A 19,052-nucleotide genomic window follows, 5' to 3' on the forward strand; every position below is an offset into this window, starting at 1 on the left:
TTTTTGGGTCAGATCTTTTACTTGCTTTTGTAAATGAGGTAGTATATTTAGGAGATTCCAAAGTAGATGAGAATTTTATTAGAGATTTGGAGATGTTATTTGAGTTTCTGGTACACAGATTATCGTGGCTTCTCAGGAGCTACAAATTTGTCTAGTTGTTTATAGATTGGGCTAGAGGCATGGATGAGTTTTTAATTATGAGGGGACTGCTTTGTAAGACTTATGCTTACTTTCATCATTTATCATATCTGTGGCATTGCTATATATAAGAAGGGAAAAGTTTTTTTTGTGTCTTATAAAATTTGGCAGATCTGTTACTGAGATACCCTTAAAATTGATGAGATAAAATGCTTCTCAGTAGTAGAAATGTTTGTGTTCATTGTTGTGCTCATTAAATCTTCAATTTTGAGCTGTTTTATAAAGGAAAAGTAATGAACACTTTAAGAAAAACCTTATAGTAGTATCCATTCACATGGCAATCATATAAGGGCTTTCTTTGCTAATTTTAATCTCACTTAAAATAGTTTCCCGCTGTTTACTTTTAAAAAATTGTTTTAATTCTGGTTTTCTGTTTGTTTGATTTCTCAGTTTCTCTAATAGCATTTACCACGATGGCTTTATTAACCATAATGGAATTTTCAGTATATCAAGATACATGGATGAAGTATGAATATGAAGTAGATAAGGATTTTTCTAGGTAACTTTTTTTTTCTTGAAATACCTCTGTTTTCAAATTGTTTTAAAGTCAGCATATCTTTTTAAAATTTTTTTCTAACCTTTTATACTTGGTTTATTTTATTTTTGAAGTAGTCATCCTAAAAAAATTCTCCTTAATTGCATGCATTAGGTGAAACATTTTAGAATCATTTCAGTACTGGTTAAATTTTAAAAGAGAGATCTTCTTGATTTAATATGCACTTGTATAAAAAAGTTAAGAGAACATAATTTATTTTTTTAAAGGTGTTGAAATGATAGAAATTGTTTGTTTTGAAACTGTTTACTCTTTAGATTTTGAAATATCTACTGATTTGTGTGTGCTGGAAAATAAATTGTCTAAAGCTACATTGTATATGCTTATAACTCGATTTTTATAAATTATATCTAAATATAATTTTACTATAAATACCATCACTAACCCTTTGAAAATATATACTTTATTTGAATTTGGATTTTTTAATGATTGGAGATAACAGGTTTATAATGTTAAGATTGCACTAGATGGAGGGAGGTGTACTTTATTTCTCAACTTTAATTCTAGCCCTGCCATTTACTAGCTATGTGACTTTAGGGAAGTTAGTAAATCTATGTTTGCATGTGCTTCAGTCTCCTTTTTCATAAAATGGGGGTAATAATTGTAGTATCTTCCTCATGGGGTTAATGGGAATTAAGTAATTCTATATTGGTAAATTGCAGTGTAACTTTTGGCAAATCACACAACTGACTTTTGGACCTCAGTTTCTTCATCTGTAATATGAGTATTATTCTAGATACGAGTAGTTTTCAAAGAATTTTTTTTTTAATTTTGTCATTTTTAGCACCAATGAATCTCTTTTTGCTTTTTTCCAAATGAAGTATTACATAGCTTACCTCATAAACATAGTGGAGATTCCCAGAAGCCTGGCCACTTGGCCTCATTCTGTGGTTCCTGCAGCATCTCCTAAGCCTGGAATACAGTTTGAATTCTAGACAATTTTAAGACCATACGAAGCTCCAAAAATTTGTAGTTCCTAATGAAACCAGAGAAAAATTATTAGAGGGAGAAAGTTTTGATTGAAAGCACAGGATGGGACTGATTTTGGTTGTACTCATTCTGTTATTATGGTGCTTAATTCATTCTGTTATTTGAACTGATCCTTTGAAAATACAGCATTGGCTGAACTTTTTAAAATGGCTACCCAAAACTTCAAGCATCAGAAGTGTTTTTTCCTGGCATTTCGGTGCATTTACCCTGAGACACTCAGACTTAGTTTCCAATATGCCGCTTCAATGGTTATGGGATCTTCAGCCAGGCATGTACTCTGCTCTGAACACGATTTGCTTATCTGAAAAACTGTGGAGAGCTATCTACTTTATAGGTCCACGATAAAGAATAGAAATGATAGGGGCGCCTGGGTATGATAGGGGTGCCTGGGTGGCTCAGTTGGTTAAGCGTCTGCCTTTGGCTTGGGTCATGATCTCAGGGTCCTGAGATAGAGCGCCTCATCTGGTTCCCTGCTCAGCGGGGAGTCTGCTTCTCCTTCTGCTACTCCCTCCCTTGTGGCACTCTCTCTCGACTTCACACACACTCTCTCTCTCTGTTCTCAAATAAATAAAATCTTTTAAAAAAACAATAAAAAAGATAATAATTGTAAGGCATCAGGCATAATGCCTGATATATGATATTTATCTGATAAATAGAAGAGAAAGACTTGTAATTCCTAACTCTTGATTTTGAAAATTTTAAGTTCTTCAAAGAATAGTCCATTTAGGGTTTATGTAAACAGAGGTAGACTTTTCTGAGTTGCTTGGAGTTATTGTTGAGTTACCATAATTAAAGGATACTGTATCAAAAACCTGTTAAATTAGAAAGGTTTTTAGAATAATTGCAAAGTACAGAATTTTTACTTTTAAAGTGCCTTTGTTTTGGCCATAAGAAATACTATCCAAGTTCTAATCAATATATTTTATTCTGTTTGAAATCCAAGTTTTCATAGATCAGTTGATTTGTATGTCTCGTGTTTTCTTGATTACTTGATAGGTACTAATATTTCCTTTTTGTCTTTTAGCAAATTGAGAATCAATATAGATATTACTGTTGCTATGAAGTGTCAATGTGAGTATACCTTTAACTTGTTGGTCCATGTAATGTTTATGGTTTAAATAATTGTTAGTAAAAAGTAAAATCACTGGTGGTGTTTTAACTCTATTTTTTCCTTTATGATATCTTAAAATGCTATGGTAATGTTATTTAATAATGCAAATTGCTTTGCTCCCCAGCTTATATTCTTCAGATTTCTTTTCCACGAAGAGAAGATATTTAATTTTCACATTAGTATAATTAAAAGAAAATTGGAAGAAATATTCATGAGTCAGAGTTCTGATTTAGATGTATCATTTCTTTCTTTCTTGTTTGGTGTTACCTGTTTTATACTCATGCTCTACAACATACCCTATTTCACTGTTTTGGTTTGTCGCTCTTAACTTGTACTGTTGCGTATAAAAATATGGATCCAAGTCTTTTAACTAAATAATGTGTTACCCTTTTCTGTTTTCTTCCCTGGCTTCACTTGATTATACTGGTAGAAGTGAAAAATGTTACTATGCTAGATAAATAATGTTTGAATCAGTATTGCTCTCAAAAGTGAGGATTTTTTGCATGAAATATCTTTTAAATTACCGAAGGTATCTTTTAAATTACTGAATTTGTGGAGACCACAAATTGGTCTTGAGACAAAATTGAGACAAAATATTTTAAAGTGTAAGATAGTTTAATTAAGGAGTTAATTTCTGGGAGATTTAATCTCAGAAAAATTTTTAATCTCTTTCCCTTTTCATTTATTTTTTCTTTATGGTAGTGGTTTTAAGAGTAAAGAAGCACTCTGTATTTAAACTATGAATTTGGTACTACTAAATATGTCATGTTTTTGCCTTATTTTAGATATTTGAAGACCATTAATATTTTCACCTTTTCCAAATAAACTTTTCCTATTTGTTGATTTTTTTAAAAGTCATCAGTGACTTTCTCTTAAAATTTCTAAAAGTAATTTTTGTATTTAATATTTTATTTGGCAGCCATTTAATTTAGTATGTGATTAGGTTGTTGACAGTTTCTGCAAAGCTCTGCAGTTGACTGAAATTTATGCTTTTTACCATGAGATTTTGAGTCTTCTTTTTTACTGAACAAGAATTAGAAAAAGGATTAATTGATTTTTTTTGAATACTTAAAAAAATGTGACTCTTAACTTTTGAACAAATAATTGGTGTAGGAAAGTGATTTTATGTATTTGAATTTATTTTATTATATTATGTTCATATATTTGAACTTTCTATTAGTCATTTCAGTTTGTGAGTTTATGTAAGATATAGTTTGGCTCTGAACATAGAATGTCAACTTCTAATTTTTTTTATGCAGATGTTGGAGCAGATGTATTGGATTTAGCAGAAACAATGGTTGCATCTGCAGATGGTCTAGTTTATGAACCAGTAAGTTTAATGGACATGTATTTTTAAATAATTTCCTATGACATGTTGTTTCTTGGAGACAGTTTTGATACTTTTAGTTTTGTCTGAGCTAGCTTTTAAAATATATATGTGGGTTTTATATATGTATAAACCTATATATTTTTTAATTTAAAAGTAACCCATATTCTTTGTGAAGATTTCTTTTTTTTTTTTTTCCTTTAAGATTTTATTTATTGACAGAGGGAGACACAGCGAGAGAGGGAACACAAGCAGGGAAAGTGGGAGAGGGAGAAGTAGGCTTCCTGTGGAGCAGGGAGCCTGATGTTGGGCTTGATTCTAGGGCCCTGGGATCATGACCAGAGCCGAAGGCAGACGCTTAATGACTGAGCCACCCAGGCGCCCTGTGGAGATTTCTAATACCAAAATCTTGAGATAACTATTGTTAGCATTTTCAGTAAGCCTCTAAAGTCTGTTTTATATATATATAAATATATATATATATTTTTAAAGATTTAATTTATTTATTTATTTGACAGAGAGATCACAAGCAGGCAGAGAGAGAGGAGGGAAGCGGGCTCCCTGCTGAGCAGAGAGCCCGATGTGGGGCTCGATCCCAGGACCCTGAGATCATGACCTGAGCCGAAGGCAGGGGCTCAACCCGCTGAGCCACCCAGGCGCCCCCTGTTTTATATTTTTTGTTAATGCTTCCTAATAGTTTCCCCTCTCTTTTCTTATAGTTGCTATAATCATTAATTTTTCTTCTTTTCCTCCAATGATTTGGAAATTCTGTGTCCCATTTTTCTACTTTTAGCAAAGTTAAGTCTTTAAAAATATTTGAACTGTATTCCTCTTAGCATAGGAAAGAATGATGAAGCAGTATCTAAGAGTAGACATCTTCTATGCGTTTACTTTTTTTTCCCTCTCCTTCAAACCTCCATTTTCCAGAGCTAGTGAAATTCTGACATTTTCCTGTTAACATAATACAGATTGTATATAATCTAACCAGTTTGTCAGATAACACCATCACATTGCAGGAGCAGGTGATGACAAGTGATGGTAACTAGCTCTAAAGAAACTTTAGAGAATAAGGAAGGGAACTCCCTGCTACTCTGAGTTGCTCTCTATTTAGTTGGCATTGTGGTACTTATGTTTACCCATGCATTTTTTTAGTTCTTTGGTTTTTAATTGACAGTTGTGAACCCTTCTTTAAGCAAATTGCAAAGTGAAGACTAAAGGTGATGGAGGAGGATTAGAGATAGTTGAATATGTCATAGGAAAAAAGGAATCCTTTAGGTCTGGTTTGCTTACCAAATTATTTTTAGCTTATAGCAATAAAATATATCTATGCCTTTTAATGCACACTTTTAAGTATAAATTTCTAAAGAAAAGGTAACTTTGTTATTGTCATTCTGAATATCTCTGCTCCCTAACTCCTGTATTCCCACTCAAAAAAAAAAAAAAACCAAAATAATTGATTTCCCTGTAATTTCTTATGAGGCTAGGTACCTTACAGATTCAGGTACCATGTTATCATATTTTAAACTGTTGTCTAGAAATTTAGATCTAGATAATTATTAGGTATGTTAACATATGCATTACATTTCAGACTATTTTCAGAATAATTATTGAGTTTGAACTCTGTTTTATTGCTTTTATTTTCTACCATTCTTTATCATTTTGTGGAAGGACTTTTTGAGACTTCTTTGTCAGTAGAATACGTGGGGTATGTGGGTTATATTTTATAGATGCTAGCATGACTATGTATGTTCTTCATACATGTAAATTTGGCTCAGGAGATAATTCTTGCTTTATGATGTTTTGCATTCACAACTTTATAGACATTCCTTCATTGTCTCCTGATGCAATTATTTTTTCTTTTGTAGGTAACATATTTACTTGAATGCTTTTTTCCTTTTACTTTTATAATTCAAATATTTATCCCATATATCCAGGTATGGATCAGCTTTGGGTTTAGGGTTTTTCCTTTTTTGTTTTTTTTTTTGTATTTTGGTTTTGATCTTGGTGATCTGAATTTTAGTATATGTGCTGCTGAAGTGAGCACTTCATGATCTGAATTTTAGAGTGGTTTTTGTTTTTTGTTTTGTTTTGTTTTGTTTGGCTTATTTGTTTTACTTTGTTTAAAGCAACATTTTTACCTTTATTTATTTATTTATTTATTTATTTATTTATTTATTTTCAGAGAGAGAAAGCAGAGGGGGGATAGCAGGGGAAGGGGCAGCGGGAGAGGGAGAATCATAAGCAGGCTCCCCAATTCAGGGTTCAGTCTCACAACCCTGAAATTATGACCTGAGCTGAAATCAAGAGTTGGTGCTTAACCAACTGAGCCACCAGGTGTCCTTACTTCTGCTTTTTAAAATAGTTACCATGTGATGTTGAGTTTCATGGTGTGATTCTCAATATCCTTATCAATTCTTATTTTAGATGCATATTTCAAACTTCACCTTTGTGTTCTGAGAGATTACCTTGATCCAGCAGGGCCAATCTTTTCAGTGCCTTCATGACATTTTATTTTATTTTATTTTTTTAAAGATTTTATTTATTCATTCAACAGAGAGAGATCACAAGCAGGCAGGCAGAGAGAGCAGGGGAAGCAGGCTCCCCGCTGAGCAGAGAGCCCCATGTGGGACACAATCCCAGGACCTTGAGATCATGACCTGAGTGGAAGGCAGAGGCTCAACCCACTGAGCCACCCAGGTGCCTCGCTTTCATGACATTTTAAAATTAAATGATTATATTTTATATCTTTAATATATTACAAATCATTCCATTTTTTTCTCTTATGATGCTACATTTTATTGAGAAATAATTAGAAAAACTTAACATCTTATTTCTAGGAATGGTATCATAGAGGAAAATTAGCCCTCATATTTGAGATTGATCACTTTTTTCAAGTTAATGAATCTTTTTATACATTCATTTATTTATTATTCATCATTAGGATGAGGATATAAGTGCCCTGTTGAGTGTTGACATAGACTGTTGAGTTATGTCAGTTTTTATCTTAACCCCCTTCTCTAACAAGCACGTACACACACACACACACATGCACGTGTGCACTCATGCTTTTTTTTTTTTTTTCAGGCCTAGATGAAAGGAGAAAAGGGTATAAGTTTAGATATACTGTGCTTCTTTTAAGTCCTATTAGAGCTTCAGGTGCTTTTTGAAGAGGAAGGGAGAAGTCAGTATTGGGTCCAGGATGGCAGAGTGATTAAGGCACTCCAGAATTTCCTTTTCTGTGCTTGTTTTGACAGGCTACATTTCGCTAGGCTAACCCCTCTTTTCTTTAGCTGGCATGACTGTCCTCATTAGCAGCCAGCTGTGGTAGTAGTCTTGCTTAATTTAGAACACTCTCCAGGCCACGTGTAATAGGAATAACACTGCTGTGCAGTGTGCTCACCATGTGGTTTCTAGCACTTGACTGAACTCCTGAAAGTGCTCCTAGGATGGGGGACTAACTCTTTCTCAGGTGTTTTATTGTCTTAGCACCTATTTTTCTTTTTCTCTGAGTTATGGACTTCCCCTTGTTTCCTGCATAGAGATCTCTGTGCCATGAAATGAATTACGTGTTGGGCTCTTTTCTCAATTTAGTCTCCCTTGTATGCAGTCTTGCATAAGTTTTTGAAGATTTGCAGCATGTGGATGCTGATTTAAAATGATAATATAGAGTGTGTCTTCAATTGCTGTTTCTTTGAACACTGTGAAAACATGGTTATAAGGAGACTTAATCATTATCTTGAACTTAACCTCTAAAATTTACTCATGCTTTTTCTTTAGCATTGTCTCCATATTCCGAGTGTTTCCCATTCCTACTCTTTTTTTTTTCTTCATATTTGTTAAATCTTTTGTTTATATCTGTTTTTCTGGAGAGCTTGTCTCTAGCTAGATTTTAAGCCTCTGAGAAGTATTAACTTCATTCTTCGGTGTTTCACAGAATGTGAAGTATAGTGCCTTCTTAGGGATTAGGCACTAAGGAATATCTTAGAATTATGTAATTGTAACAAGATTGTTGATTATTCCATTGTAAACAGTTTTTGCCATCTCTTCCAGTCATTTGTGGAATAGGAACGTTGTATTTAAATTAACTGTCATATAATTAGAAGTTATATCTTGACCAGTTAGGAACTTAAAGATATTCAATTGTATACTTTTTATTAGTATTTCTTAGTAATTTATTAGTAATTTCTAAAGTGTTCAACAGTATTTCTCTGTTCCTTTGTCCTAATAAGTAAGTTCCTTTGTCCTATTAAATAAGAATTATTAATGTAAAATTATTTGAGATTTTTTTACTTGTTTTTATGTTTTCAAACTTACTGTCCTAATATGCACTCTGAATATTAAAAGCTTAGCCCTAATAACTTTACTAGTTTCCAAGTCATGATTATACAATATGCTGTGAGAGTTACTATTTTGCTATTTACTACTATATTTCATTACTGTTTCTTTACTTAGAAGAATTTAAAAACTGTGTAAAAGTGAGGAATCTGACAGAGCTGGGTTTGTATACTCTGCTCTTAAGATTTGTGATGTTGGAAAAGTTTTGAACCTTTTGAGCTGCTGCTGCTTATGAAAAAGGCAAGAATGGTAATAAACCCACAGGTTGTTCTGAAGGCTAAGTGAGAGAAGAAAATAAGTAGCAGAGTACCTAGCATGAAGTCGGCTGCTCAGTAGTTCCTTTACTCAGTTTCAGGAATTCAAAAGAAGAATCATATCCCCTACTGTTAAAAGTTTTGTTTACAAGGTAACTGGGAGGCAGTTGCATGCAGCCTCCTCCATTTACCATGGTGTGTTTCACAGATGTTAGCATTTTCCTTGTGCACTATGGTGGAAAAAAGTTTGGGAAGCATGCTGTAGATAAGGTTACAGGAGGAGTAATCAGAAAGATGGGGGCAGTTTAACCTGGAGGATATGGTTTATAGGATTTAGATAGATGTGAGGGTCACAGTTACAGGAGAGTTTTTCCAGGGTGGTTTAATTAAATTACCAAAGGCAGAGAGGTAGAACTGTTTGACAAAATGAGGGATTCTTCTGCATTGATTAAAGAATTGAGGATTTCATAGAGAGAGTAGTAGGTTAGGAAGGATATAGAGTAGTAGGAAGGATAATTAATATTGCTAAATTTAAAAATAGAATCGATATGCTTTGTTATGAATTGCCTTTATAAAAATCAAAAGTGGTCTTTGTTATTGTAAACTTAAATTGTGGATATTGCCACAAACCCTGAAAACCTTGCATATTTCCTCTGATTCTGAAGTACCCTCGTCTGACTGAATTGAAGATAGTGCTTAAATATCTTGAATTATTCTTTGTTGATTAGTACATTTGGGATTTCCAATGCCATTGTTTGGCTTGTTCCAAAAATTGTTGATTCTGGGACACCTGATGGGCTCAATTGGAAGAGCATGCGACTCTTGATCTTGGGGTCATGAGTTTGAGGCCCACATGGGGTGTAGAGATTACTTAAGTAAATAAAACTTAAAAAAAAAAAAATGTTGATTTCATCTGGTATTTTTCCTGGCAAGACTGTGGGTTTTGGATGCTTAGATATTATAGTTGAGCTTTATGTTTTTCTTTTTTTTTTTTTTCAAACACTCATGCATGTATTATTTAAATGATTTTAAGTCCTAAAATACCATTTTGTACATATGCAGATTACCAAGTTGCAATCATTTTTATGGATAACTGTAAAAGGAATATATTTGTGATGAGTAAAATTTCTTTACATTGGTTGTAGGTAAGCATAATATGTATTACATTTTTAAAGCTTGCTTACAGAAGATTAAATATAAATCATGAATATTTGTTTCTGCCAACACTATAAATTTGTTTCTTTTTCAAAGAAAAATTTTTTAAATTATGATATAAAAGCTGAGGGAAATTGACAGTACTAGTAATTATGTTTTCCTTTATTTTAGGCAATATTTGATCTTTCACCACAGCAAAAAGAGTGGCAGAGGTAATAAGTTAACAAAGTATTGTGGTCCATTGAAATCTAGATCATGTTTTCTCTATTTTGTCTATTGTGAATTATTCATAGATTAACATATTTCTCTGGGCAGTTTTTGGGATGAAATATTAGCAGAATATAGTAATTAATATAATCTGCCATTTCAAAAGTTTTATCAGATCTTAAAGTCATGTATAATCTTTTCTCTAATGCATTCATAAATTTATTTTAGTTTTCATTTAAAATCTTATTAACTATTTAAAAGCTTATACAACAATATATGATCATTTAAAATTCACTTTGAATAGAAAGGATATGAAGTAAAGGATATAAATTAAAAGTAAAAGCCTCTTCTAAGTCAGTTGGGAGAAAGACAACTATCATATATTCTCCCTGATAGGAGGAAATGGAGATGCAACATGGGGGGTTTGGGGGTAGGAGATGAATAAATGAAACAAGATGGGATCGGGAGGGAGATAAACCATAAGAGACTCTTAATCTCGCAGAACAAACAGGGTTGCTGCGGGGAGGGGGGTCAGGAGAGGGTGGTGGGGATATGGACATGAGTTGGGGGGTGTGTGCTGTGGTGAGTGCTGTGAAGTGTGTAAACCTGGTGATTCACAGACCTGTACCCCTGGGGCTAAAAATACATTATATGTTTATAAAAAATAAATAAAAGCCTCTTCATTATTACTGTTAGTGCCACTGACTAGCAGTAATAACCAGAGCTAAATTTCTTGTGTCACCTTCTAGAATTTTCTTTTCATTTATGATTTTCTATATATTTGCATATTTCCTTATGTTATCTTTTCCTAATCCAAATAGGATCATTTTGTTCTAGAATTTGCTTTTTTCCACTTAACCTGATATTTTGGATACCTTCCCATTTCACTATAGAGAGTATTCATTTTATGGATAAACTATAGTTATTAAGTAGGATCCTTATCAGTGGGCATTTAGATTGTTGGCAGGATTCTAATATTAAAAACAATGCTTAATGAAAATTCTTGAACCTAATTTCTTCCATACTGATATGAGTGTGTGTGTGTGTGTGTGTGTGTGTGTGTGTGTGTATGGTTTCTAGAAATGGAACTTCTCTTTCAGAGGATATTTAACATTTTGACACAAGAAACAAACAAAATTTTAACTGTGAAGTGATGGTTGTTAACTTACTATGGTAATCATTTTGCAGTATATACAGATTTCTAATCATTTGTTGTGCACTTTAAACTTCTATAATGTGATATGTCAATTAAATCTCAATAAAGCCAAGAAGAGACATTTTGATGATGCCAAAATATCTTCACTTGTACTCAAACTGTATGAGAGTACCTGTTTCCATATAACCTCACCAACAGTGGGTATAACCAGACTTTTTTATTGTTGCCAATTCTGAGGGTGAAAAATGGTATTACACTTGTTTAATTAGCATTTCTTTATGAGTCAGTTGTATATCTTTGTGGACTTTTTTTCCTTGTTTGCATTTCTTTTGAAACTATGCTGTATGCCCATTTTGCTTGGTTGTTGGGGTTATTTATTTATTTATTTAAAAATATGTTATTTGTTTATTTGACAGAGATCACAAGTAGGCAGAGAGGCAGGCAGAGGGAGAGGAGGAAGCTGGGCTTCCTGCTGAGCAGGGAGCCCCATGCAGGGCTCCATCCCAGGACCCTGAGATCATGACCTGAGCCGAAGGCAGAGACTTTAACCCACTGAGCCACCCAGGCGCCGCATTTAAAAAAATAGTTTTAAATAATCCTTTGGTTCTTATAGAAGGTAGTCCTTTCTTAAAAATGGTTCCCCTATCCCTGCTCCCATATACTGCTTTTTTTTTTTCTCTTTGATTTCCAGCCTATGTCTTTGTGCTTACAAAGGCTTTACCTAATTTAAGATTATTGCAAAAAAAAATTTAACCATCTTTCTCCCCCTCCCCTTTCTTGTCCCAAGTACATTTCAAAGGCCTTTCTCTTTTAATTTCCAGTTTCACTATTTGGGGAGATTTTTAAATTAAGGTAGAAATCAAATGTAGTTAAACAAAAGAACTGAATATTAGGTATCTCTGGATCTCTGGGCTTCTAGAACTTAGAGTAGAAAGCCATTCAGAGATGAAATACATTACTTTAATCCAGAGATATTAAAGTGAGAAGCCTCCTTTCATCTGGAATTTTATTCAGTGTTCAAGACTAGTAAGAAGTGGGAGCAGAGATTGTGTTTTTATTATTAAAATAATGGCTGTTTTCCATCATAGAGTTGTTTTTTTTTTTTTAACATATCTTCATATATGGAATATAAGCTTGGATATTGGTATATTTGAGGCAGAAGTTACACACACACACACACACACACACACGCGCACGTGCATGCACATAGAGTTTGATGTCATTTAGCCTCATTTTCCACGGCCCAGCACTGAAATTGGATTCTGGAGATACAAGACACACAACAAATAGAAACTTACAATGTGTCCTAACATGAGATCCAAAGATTTTGTCTTTAGATGTGTAAATCTGAAGATGTTGATAGTCTTTTGAAAAAGTATAGGTAGAGTATAATATTTTGTTTAGAATGGTCTTGTCATAGAATAACATTTAGATTTCTTTTTAAAAGGAGACACCAGGTGATATTAAATGGCACTATGGCCTCTTTTGTAATGAGGATCAAATGTTGTGGTATGGGTTTATAAACCCCAGTAAATCTTCTACTTCCGTCTACCAGATCTGTTGTACTTTTCTTATTCTTTGTATCAATCACACTTTATTCAGTACCTGGGAAAAAGTAAGAATTTTGTCATAGCTGCATGCAGGCATGAAAGATGAGTTTAGATACTCAGGTGAGCAGAATCTCCTTCTTAGTGACCTTGACTGCACATCCATCATCAATTCGGTCAGACATGCTTAGGGACCTCAGCTGTTCAACCTTTAGCCACCCTACCTCCTTTTTCCTTTTTTTAAGGAAATGGCAATACAAAACTTGGTCCTTTATTTTAGAATCAAGACCTATAATAATAAATGTAAGGGTTAACTAAGTCACCTAACCATTGTTAGTTTTAAAAAAGTGTTGGCTTTCTTGCGTACCTTACTGTATTTCTAACTATTGCTTATTTATGTTGTATTTAGAATGCTGCAGCTGATTCAGAGTAGACTGCAAGAAGAACATTCACTTCAAGACGTGATATTTAAAAGTGCTTTTAAGAGTGCATCAACAGCACTTCCACCAAGGTGAGCTGTAATTTTTAAATGTGTAACTATTTATTATGAATTTACTATGACATAGTTTTAGTATTGGTTTATTTAGTATTTAGTATTTAGTATTGGTTTATTCTCTGAATCTCCTATTTCTTAGAGAAAATGTAATCATTCTGTATGATGAAGATTTCTTGTTACTCTTTATTTTATAGCCTGTGATATTGATCAGGATCATCACAAATAATATTCATTAAATTTCCTCCTATGTGTATATGGTAAATTCGGTATAAAATTAGGCTTTAAGAACAAATTGATTACATTTGTCATTATTTTATAAGGATGTGTGAATTTTGGTTAGGAATTTTGTTTTTATTTCCTTTTTTTCTCTTTCATAGTATATATATATAAAATACTTCTAGCAATGTTTCTTTTTCCCTTCTATAAAATTTTCCCACCATAAAATGGTGACTGTGTTGAGTGTGCTGTCAGTAATCCTTCCTCTCATGTTGTAACAGGGAAGACGATTCATCGCAGCCTCCTGATGCTTGCAGAATTCGTGGTCATCTCTATGTCAATAAAGTAGCAGGGAATTTTCACATAACTGTGGGCAAGTATGTTCTTTTTACTTACTGAAAATCCTTTAGACAAGTTGGTAGCTTGGTTTAAAAGTAAATTCTTTCCTAATCAGATAATATGTAATTACTAAAGGGCTGATTAAAGTGTTGTGTATCTATATTTTTGATGTCTTGAGATTTGTACTTAGGGCTTTAATCTCAGGATAGAGAAGACTATTAACTTTAATAGCTGCTTCAAAACAAAAGGAAAACTTATGTCTTAGTTTATAAGTAAAGTACATGAGCTATAGGTAGATATGAATGAAAACCTACTTGCCAAGTTTTGATAGCCAGGAAGCTCTTACCTAGCCATTTCATTAATTTGTTCATGTTGTGGATGGTGTTAGGATTTTGTTTTGTTTTTCTCTTTTGATAGTTATCACCAAAATGTAATCCCTGGCTAATTTGAGACAAGTGTTTTGATGTAGTTAGAAATGAGTAGTGCCTGAGACAAAGTTGCTGAAAGTTAAGGAAAAATGTCAGATCACCTACTTTCAAGAGCGGCATCCAGCATAGCTGCTGACATAGGATATAACACTTGGTAAATTTCTGAATAAATAAGTAGATTCTTTGACCTCTCCCTTTCTTTCTGCTTCTTTTATTCCCTTCTTTCCTTCCATCCATCTTGAGTCACAGTGCTAAGCAATTCTTCATTGTAAAAGACATTTTTTGAGAACTTGGCTAGGGCATGTGCCATGCCAGATACTAAGGATGAAACCATGGCACACCTACATAAGGGATTTAAGGGGAAGATTTTAAGGGAAACCACCGTTTTACTTTTTTGTATATAATATCCATCTTAATTATGTATTAAAATATATGTAGTTCAAATTATAAAATGAAACAAAACTGTGAAACAAAGGGAAGGGTTTTTGCGTTATGGTGCTGATATTCTGTGAGACAATCCAAACTTTGAATGGTGAATTACACTAATTATTTAATTATAGTTGTATTGAAGCTGTATAGGAAAAGTATGGCTGATAAGAAACTGTAATAGGTTACCTGACTTACCCTGTACATCAGCAGAGGCTTTATTGAGGAAACCTTTGAGAGCTAGTGAATAATTGGGAATTTTATATATAAAGGAGACAGGGCAGTCATGCTGAGGGAAAGGCCATTAAGCATTGCTGGAGATTTTTTTTCTTCATATTTATAGAGAGATAAATAGCTTACGTCTTTTATGCAGAATTATTTCAGTGTTTACAGTGATCAGATCAAACATTTGTCTTTGTTGTCCCATTCTTCTTAACATTCATGTTTTGTTGTTTCCTTGCTGTTGCCAGGATTGGTTCTATAGCTTAGAATTTCTTGGTTTCATGCAACAATAGGTTATAGTTGGCTCAACAAAATTTAGACAGGTTTATTGTACTTGTGGATACAAATGATATCCTACTCCCAAACAAAAAGAAGGAAACTTTGACTAATATTTCATGAGCGTCTATATTAAGGCCTTTATTCCCAATTTCAGTTCTCTCTCTGTGTGATAACTCCTGCCATGAATAAGAGAGGCCAGATAGAAAAGTTTTCAGTTTGTATCTTACCCTTATCTCTGGGATATCTTATTAACCCACTCCTGTTTTTCGGTATTATGTTTACCGAGTTCAGTATTGATCTTTTTGAAGATCTCATGTTACCTCCAAGATATAATATCATCCTCAACTGTAATGAAAAGAAGAAATAAAAAGAACACGATTTACAACAATAATATATATTTCAAAAATCAAATGTTTGAGCAGGAGTACCTTAGGTAAGGTAATGGTGTAGGCAGATAACTTGCTGCACACACGTAGAATCAGTAGGTATACATCGATTGCACATGCAGAATGAAACACATGTAATGGTCATTCAAATATCATGATGGTATTTCTGTTGATTCTGAAATCTTTGTGATACTGCAAACCAAAAAAAGTAAAATATTCCCTCCATTTCCTAGGGCATTTAATATATATTGAAACGACAACAAAGTACTTCATGTCGCCAAATGGAGTTAAGTCCTAGACTCAGGTCATTATTCATAGGTTTTTCACCTACATGAATGCCACTTAGAGTGTTTGGAAGTCATGCAAGATGTCATATAATATTTTTGTGTGTGAGAGCATCACTGCATTGCAGGATGCCTTCCCTAGCTGCTGTCCACAAAATGCTGACTATTCTCCCCAGTAATTGTGAAAACTCAAAATGCCTCCTCCCGACCCTCCAGTTTTCAAAACAGTCTTTCATTTACTGAAAATCATGTGGAACAATGTATCACAACCCATGAAAACTATATGAAATTCAAATTTCAGTAACTAAAAATAAAGTTTTACTGGAACATAGTCATGGGTATTTTTTACATATGGCTTCTTGTGCACTACAGAACCAGGATTTGAGTAACCATGATAGTGACAGAGGCTGTATATGACTCATTGCTTTGTGCTGCTACTTGGTGCACTACAAATTAGAACAGGTTGTAGCAGTTACAGCTTGATAGCATTACAAATGCCTTGCGTATTACTGTACCGCAACATCTGATTTCTTTATTGTATTACTTGGTCAGAAAAGAAAAAGAAATATGGGTTTCAGATGTACTTTAAGGCAGGGTGGAGTATGGATTATTTTATCAAATTTGACTTCAGAACATCATGTTTATTATGCAGTGACTCCATAGCTGTGCTAAAAGGATATGGGATATGTAATTATTACTGGACTAAGCACGCATCACAACATTACTAACTCTCAGGAAAATTAAAAAATTTAAAAGGGAATAAGCACAAGCAGAATTTCTTTGTAAAAATAAAAATGAAAGTGAGATTGCAACCCAGTAGGTTGACATGTGACTCATTGGTTAGCTGAGGAAGGAAAGCCCCTTCCTAGCAGCTTGATGAGATTGCTTGTGTTTGCACCCTCCAAAGAAATGCATCCAGGGAAAAGTAAGTTTGCTTTGGAGGATTAGCTTTTTGGTGGGAAAAGTGCTCTAGCAGATGAAGACACTGAGAGCAGTGTCCCAGTAGTTCAAAAGCAAGGCAGGTGATAGTGAGTGGATTTCCTTAGCTTTTGCTGAATGAACAGAGGTTACCAATACTGTTTGTTTTAGTTTTGAGGAGTCAGTGTGAGTTTGAATTGATCAAATTCAATTGTAATTGGAACAACTACACACAAAAATATTTTTTAAAGAAATAGAACATCAGTGTGTTGCTGGTGGTAAATAGATATGAAGCAAAAAAAAAAAAAAAAAAGTCTTAATGTGGATAAATTTTCAAGGCTTGTGAAAATGTAAATTGTTTATAGCCTGTGGCTATCCATTAGTATCATTGGCAGTACTTTGCAGAAAATATTTGAATCTGTCATGTATTAATGAACTGGTAATATTGATGGTGAACCTCATTTACTCTCATGGACTTAAACATTATCATTTCCATGAACATTTGTCAGAAAGAAAAGCCGAATATTCCAACTTGCCCTATTACATAACAGCTTAACAGCTTAGTAGTGGTCTAGCCCTGTTTTTGTGTGATTTGGGGGGATGCGCTTAGGGCTGAGATTAAAATTTTTCTGAATACAAAAACTAATGTCAGCTGTTTTTATTGAACAAACTTTAAAAGTTAAGTTTTGTGCTGACTGGGTCATGTTTCTTAATGAATTTAGCCTGAAATTATAAGAAAAACAGGTTAATTTATGAAACTTATATTGTGGTAAGGTTATTTCAATGAAAAGTATTGTCAACTGATGCTTCCCATGCCTGACTGTCAAAAGTTAAAACAAGAAGGAAGATCTCCATTCTTATACTTGTATTTATTTTCCAACCGCAAACTATAGTTCCTGAAGTGTTTTCCTACCTTGATGCTGGAACAAAGGAAATTTCCACGTTTCAAAATGTATTTAACTGTGCCCTTGAGGAAATTCTGCCTTAAATTGCAAGCAGTCCGTCAGTGTATTATGTTAATAACGCTCCAAAAGGAAATACCGAGAAGAACCTCATAGGGTTCTACCCAAGCAATGCATATACTCAGTTAAAAGATAACTGGCTTAATATTTCCAAAGACAAAATATGTAAAATTTCATTCTAGATTTTCATAGCAGATAAATCTCTGTGATTAGTTTTGAAAGTAGGGAACACTAACTCTAAACCCTAGTTAAGGAAAATCTTATCTCCCCGCAAAAATACCTGAATTACAAAAAAGTACTCTGTTATTACTATTATATTTTGAACGTCATTAAGAGAAGTTTGTGAAAAATTTTCTTCTTATGTAACGAACTATATAATATCTTTAGTTTTGCATCTTGGCCCACAAAGCCTAAAATACTCACTGTCTGACACTTCACAGAAACACTTTGGCAGCCCCCAGTTCATTGCAGGGCTGAGATGAGTAGACTTACCTATGTAAATCATAGGACAACTGTGTTTTTACTTTATATTAAGACAATTATGTAACTTAGGAAAGATTTCCTTTCTGGTTTTAATTAGTTATATATTTAAGTATTAGTACTTTAATCTTTTTTCCTCTTTTCAGGGCAATTCCACATCCCCGAGGTCATGCACATTTGGCAGCACTTGTCAACCATGACTGTAAGCAGTTTCTGAAATTTTTTCCAGGAAGATGTCATTGAAAAAAGTGTTATGTATGGGTTTTTGTTTTGTTTTGAGTGCAGATGCAAGGTAGGGTTTTGTGGGCTGTTGTCAAAACGGATATCCAAAGGAGAAAATATGTTGACTCTAATCCATTTTCTCTTATCTTTAAACTACCTGTGTTTCTATTGATTCATAGCTCAGAAGCTGCTAGGGTTAGGGAACAGAGCCTTGGTGAGCTTTATATCACTTTGTACACATTTCTGCTAATTTTTATGGATAATGAAGAGCATTATTCGAAGTTTATTTCAGTTTGTAAGTGGACATCTGGGCACATGCATACATAGCAAATATACAAGTTGGTTTTAGGTAATGATTGTCATAAAACTTAGTTTTAAAATTCTTCTTTAGAGGGTGCCTGTGTGGCTTGTTTGATTAAGCGTCTGTCTTTGGCTCAGGTCATGATCCTGGGGTCCTGGGATGAAGCCCCATGTCTGGCTGGGGCTTCTGTCAGCAGGGAGCCTCCTTCTCCCTCTGCCTCTGCTGCTCTTCCTGCTTGTGCTCTCTTGCACTCTCTCTCA

The 19,052-nt window shown here is 33.8% G+C and overlaps 1 protein-coding gene across 1 annotated transcript in view; it reads left to right on the forward strand.

Moving 5' to 3' along the window:
• Window positions 1-19,052, forward strand: part of ERGIC2 (ERGIC and golgi 2) — a 38,438-nt gene that overhangs the window by 10,102 nt on the left and 9,284 nt on the right. Inside the window, exons 3-9 of the mRNA XM_059402733.1 lie at window positions 589-697; window positions 2,766-2,812; window positions 4,112-4,182; window positions 10,095-10,135; window positions 13,243-13,344; window positions 13,827-13,922; window positions 18,416-18,471. Coding sequence (XP_059258716.1) covers window positions 589-697; window positions 2,766-2,812; window positions 4,112-4,182; window positions 10,095-10,135; window positions 13,243-13,344; window positions 13,827-13,922; window positions 18,416-18,471 — 522 coding nt within the window. The remainder of the gene's footprint in view (window positions 1-588; window positions 698-2,765; window positions 2,813-4,111; window positions 4,183-10,094; window positions 10,136-13,242; window positions 13,345-13,826; window positions 13,923-18,415; window positions 18,472-19,052) is intronic.

The sequence above is a fragment of the Mustela nigripes genome, chromosome 6 (assembly GCF_022355385.1).
Source record: "Mustela nigripes isolate SB6536 chromosome 6, MUSNIG.SB6536, whole genome shotgun sequence".
NCBI classification, from domain to species: Eukaryota; Metazoa; Chordata; class Mammalia; order Carnivora; family Mustelidae; genus Mustela; species Mustela nigripes.